Source organism: Sinocyclocheilus rhinocerous, unplaced genomic scaffold (assembly GCF_001515625.1).
Source record: "Sinocyclocheilus rhinocerous isolate Xijiao unplaced genomic scaffold, SAMN03320098_v1.1 scaffold2604, whole genome shotgun sequence".
Taxonomy (NCBI): domain Eukaryota; kingdom Metazoa; phylum Chordata; class Actinopteri; order Cypriniformes; family Cyprinidae; genus Sinocyclocheilus; species Sinocyclocheilus rhinocerous.
In genome coordinates, this window is record NW_015636063.1 from 118,959 (window position 1) to 124,446 (window position 5,488).

At 34.7% G+C, this 5,488-nt stretch overlaps 1 protein-coding gene across 1 annotated transcript in view; it reads left to right on the top strand.

Annotated features, from left to right (window-relative positions):
• Positions 1 to 5,488, top strand: part of LOC107747646 (tyrosine-protein phosphatase non-receptor type 5-like) — a 34,297-nt gene that overhangs the window by 12,936 nt on the left and 15,873 nt on the right. The window contains exons 3-4 of the mRNA XM_016562239.1: positions 1,540 to 1,683; positions 3,077 to 3,187. Coding sequence (XP_016417725.1) covers positions 1,540 to 1,683; positions 3,077 to 3,187 — 255 coding nt within the window. The remainder of the gene's footprint in view (positions 1 to 1,539; positions 1,684 to 3,076; positions 3,188 to 5,488) is intronic.

A 5,488-nucleotide genomic window follows, 5' to 3' on the forward strand; every position in this document is an offset into this window, starting at 1 on the left:
CCCACTGCATGAGGCTGCTACCAGCACACTTTACTTTTGGGATGGTACTCTGCAGGTGATGAGCGGAGCTGGTTTCCTTCAAACATGATGCTTAGAATTGAGGTTCATCAGACCACCGTTTCTCACAGTCTGAGGGTCCTTTAGGTGCTTTTTTGTAAATTCCAAGTGTGTTTTCATGTGTCTTAACTGAAGAGAGGATTGAGTTTGGCCACACTGCCATAAAGACTGGATTGGTGGAGTGTTGCAGCAATGTTTGTCCTTCTGTAGATTTCTCCTATCTCCACATATGATCATGGAGCTCAACTAGAGTGACCATCAGGTTCTTGGTCACCATGCTAACCAAAGCCCTTCTCCATCAATTGCTCAGTTTGGCCAGGAGTCCTAATATCTACAAGCAAAATGAATGCTCCTGAGCTAAATTTCAACTGTCCCAGATAAGGGTATAAATACTTATGCAATGGAATCATTTTATTTTTTTATTTTTAATAAATTTGCAAAGATGTTAAAAACCAGTTTTTTTGCTTGACAATTATGGTGTATGGAGTGTAGATTGTTGTGGAAAAAAACTCATCTAAAGCAGTTTAACATAAGGCAGCAAGAAAACAAAATGTGAAAAAAATGAAGGGGTATGAATACATTCGCAAGGCACTGTATATATATATATATATATATATATATATACACTTGATATACATTACAATATATATTACACTTGACCCTGTAACACTTGATATACATTACAATATATATCACACTTGACCCTGTAACACTAGCACTCTATTTTATTTTATTCTATTCTATTTCTATTCTATCTACTTTTATTTATTACAAAATAAAATGTGACCCTCTAACACCAGCGTTCTCCGTTTTACTTGTTTTTATTTATTATAAAAAATAATAACTTGACCCTCTAATACTCTCTCTGTTTCTATTCTATGTACTTTTCTTCATTTCTTTTTTCATTTACTTCATTTACTACGTATAATTTTCTTCATTCAGACCAAGAGCTCGCACGAAAACAAGAGGTGGGATTTATCACACGAACCAATCACATCCAATCATAACCGATCATATCCAATTATAGTGCAATGGAGGCATTGCCTCCTCTCACGTGACTTTCCCCCATTCATTCTCAATGAGCCTCCAGAAAAGGCACAGCACACTAAGGGGTCTCTGTAGAAAGTCAATGGACCGAAGGGAGGCAAGCCTCCGCTGTAACTTTACCTGCGGGTGTGGCTGTTGGACACTTATATATTGTTGCTCTTTGTTGGTTAGATTGCTCCTGTCGCTTTGGATAAAAGCATCTGCTAAACGATTAAATGTAAATGTAAATACATATAATTAAATGTTACAAGATATTTTAAACATTAGAACCAAAATAAATGATTGTGTAAAATATATTTTAGTTATTTTTCAAGAAAACCCAGAAATGAAAGTTCATACAACAGTTAAAACTGCTCATTTAAAACAGTTAAGTTGACTTGTTTATTTGTTTAATTGTAAAGGATATTCTTCATGCACCATTCTTCATGGTTTTAGGAGGAGAATGATGACATCGAGCTGTATGTGTCATCTGTTGGAGCATCAGAACCTGTGGCACATGAGGAAATGATCCGATTGCTCAACATCAACACCCTTCACCACAGCTCTGGGCCGCTTGCCACCACTGAGGCATCCACTGAGGTTTGTGTCTCAAGAACTCTAGGATGAAGTTATAGTCTGCTGTTAAACTGCAGAACGTACAGTTGTTGCGTTGCATAGCAGTAGGTGACTAAAAATGGTAGCAGAGTAACAGTCCTGCCTCCTACATATTGACCTTTTCTGGCAAACCTATCCGATTTGCATCAGTGGGCCGTAGTGAGGGCCATTGTCAGCTTGCACCATATTTGTGCTTCCTTTGGCCGCCATAAGCAGTGTTGTCTGAGTTTTTGAAATACATTTACATCCTGTAAAAAAGCATAACAAAATATTAAATCTTTTTTAAATGCAAAAATATAAGGGATAATAATAATACAATACAGGAATAGTTCACCTAAAAATGACAATTCTGTCATCATTTTTTATTCTAATTTAATTTTCTATTCACCTGCACTTCAGTGCATGCAAAGCAGGATTATTATGGTTAATTAAAATAAAAAAAGAATAAAATAATTCAACATTAACTGAAATAATATATTTGAGTTATTTTCCAAGGCATAATTTCTCGTTTTTGTTTATTTTAACTTGAAGTACTAAAGAAACTAAAACTAAATGAACTAAAACTCATAAATACAAGTAATGAAAACTATAGACATTTAAAAACTAATAAAAATAAAAAATAACAAAAAAACTACAAAATTTGAAAACTTTTAACTGAAACTTTAAGTGAAAGCAGAAAATATAAAAATGAAATCTAATATATTCTAGAAATATTAACAAAAACTAAAATAGTATATCAATTATACTAAAATAACACTGACACAAAGTTGACTTCTCATTTGGACAAGCTGTTTTTTTTATATAAAAGGTATAATGCATTTTAACACATGATAATGAATCATATAGCACATCCTCTTTGGTGCCGATGTTTTGTAATGAATTATTGTCTTTATTTAATGGAAATTACTCATTATATAAATTATTCATTATATAATTATTGTAGTGTTTTGCCACAATTTTTTAGCTTTTTTTGCAGTATGACACAAGTGAATTTTTAAGTACAGTTATGTAATGTAGTCTCTTGATTAATAGTAGTGAAATAACAAGAAAGATAATCAAAATGATAATTCAAATATGATTAAACTGAATATAGCACATCACCTTACAAGGCCCTGCTGTCAACTACCCAAGTACAGGTGCATTTGTGTTGCAGGACGTGTCATCCAGTGTGTGTGTGGGCAGATTTAGGGGTGGAGTCAGCTTCTGTCAATGTCTTCCTTAAGATCGCACTTGTTGATCCTTGTATCACTTTTACTCAAGCACAGTATAAATGTATGTTAGGGCTCTCAAACTTCACGCCTGCACTGCAGATCAGATGAGGCTTGACATTGTTGGGTCTTCAGACTGTTGATGTTCTTTTCTGTCTGGCTTTGAGCAGAAGACTGTTTTCAAAGACCACCATGAGAAGAACAGCATTTGGGGTAAAGACGGCTTCTATGTGCTGGTTATCTGCCTCACAATATTCATCATCATCTTCACCTGTTTAATGGTACGTATCTCTCAAAGTCTTCTACCATATGCTTGATTTTCATAGTATATGATGCTATGTGGGAAGATACGACCCTCTAAAAGCATATCGGTGCGTGGTGTTGAGTTTGCGCAAATGAAATACTTTTTATTAACTCAGGAAACTAAGTTCTCAAATATGTTTTGTTGATTTATCAGTTGTTTCCGAAGTTTCTCCTAAAATTCCGTCATAGAAATACAAATAGATTCAAACGAGTAGATAGTTGTCATACAGTGAGATATTAACACGTGAAATGACAACTCTTGACAGAATTTGCTGAGAAATATTTTGTTTGTATTGAGTTCTCTGACTTCTGATGTGAGATTACTGGAGTAATTCTCAGGCAAAACATCTGAGAAGTAGGAAACTTTGGTAAAGTCAAGTCACCTTTATTTATATAGGCTTTATACAATACAAACCTTTCAAAGTAGCTTCACAGGAATAAAACAAAACAATCGATGATGCATACGTCTTCAAATATGAGACAAATTCTGCTGTAAATCAGCTCTAAACTCTATTATTTCACTCACGTCAGTTCAGTGTTGGTTCAAATTCGGTTCGATAACTGTCTCTCCATTTACTTTCCATTTCATCTCAGTGCTGTCTTAGAGAAATGAATAAGATATTAAAGAGATCTCATTTATGATTTTGCTGTCCTACCGATTTGAATATTGAATAAATATTTGCATGTACCAGTTCAAATACTTCCTGTATAATGCTTGTCTCAGCAGAAACCCTTGTGAAGTAAACACTAACGGTTATTAAGATTAAAACTCAGATCATTCAAGTCTGCACACACTGAAGACACTTGGGTTGTATTATACAGCGAGTAATTGTGAGAAAGACCCGAACAGATGCAGAGACACAGGATACGATACAGAAAGAGTCATTGCAAAACGGATGTATTGTGGCAGAGGAAGTCACATGGTTTCCTCTGGTGGTTCAGCACTTTAAAGGGATCAACGCTGCCATCTTGATCACACCTGACTCTGCCCTCTGATTGGTCGATGTTTGCTCTTAACGTTTAAGTCTGTCTTAAGTCCAGTAATGACATCATTGAGCACCCTCACTCTCTGGCGCTGATGGACTGAAGAGCTTAAGGAATAATTACCATGTAAAGCTGTGAGCCGCTCACAATGACAGGGACTGTTGAAGCATTATTAGCATTGTGATTCTGTAAATACAAGGACAGGACGGGTTAATGCCACGGACCACCAAATATAATGATCCTCTTGCAAGGGACACTGCTTAGCAAGGCAATTATATGTTTTCATTTATATATTTATGAGATAAAATATTATAAAATATTTACTTTTTTTCCTAACCAGCATTAGAGTACTGCTAAATATATAAAACTGAATAGAAACATAAAATTGAACATAAAATAAAATTTAATCGTATTATTTCAGAGAAAGCAGAATGAAAAAGTAATAATATAAAATTTGGTAAATTCTAACACACCATTTGCATTTTTTTTTTTTTTCATATAATTGAATTGTATACACATAATGGGATGTACAAAATGCAAAATGCAAGTTTTTATGTTGCACAAGGCATGTGGTATTGTGTTACTGATTGTTAAGCAACACTTTATAGTAATGCTCACTAATAAGTTATTAATACAAAACATTATTACATGGCTCGCTAGAATACTTGATACTGATTGGTCAAAAATTATATATTTCTAAACAAATCATTCAAATATATGACATTTCGTGACATTTCTAGCTATTTCAATGTACATTAACAAGGAATCTGCATTAAATAGCAGTATTTATTAAGTGATATTAAGTTATTATTATAATATTATTAAAGGGTTAGTTCACCCAAAACATTTGCACATAAATTACTCGCCCTCAAGTCATCCTAGGTGTATATGACTTTCTTCTTTCAGACGAATCCAGTCGGAGTTATATTAAAAATTGTATTTGATCTTTCAAGCTGTTTAATGCCACTCAGCGGGTGTTGCATGCATCAGTCCAAAAGAAGTTAAATAAAAAGCGCCCATCCATAAAAAATGTCTCGCACAGCTCCGGGGGGGTGAACAAAGGCCTCCTGTAGTGACGTATGAGGTCAGCGCTGCGCACGCGCTGCTCAGAAGTGATGAACGCGGAAGCGCAGGGGAGAAATCAAAACAAAACACTTTTTAGAAGTACAAAACGAGGATTTGTAAAGAAGAATGTCGGAGGATTTCGATATAAGCCAAGAGGAGACTGGTTTTCCTTTGCTAAAGTAAAGAAAACTTTGCTTCCTTTGATCCTGTAAACAAATGTTGGTTTTCAC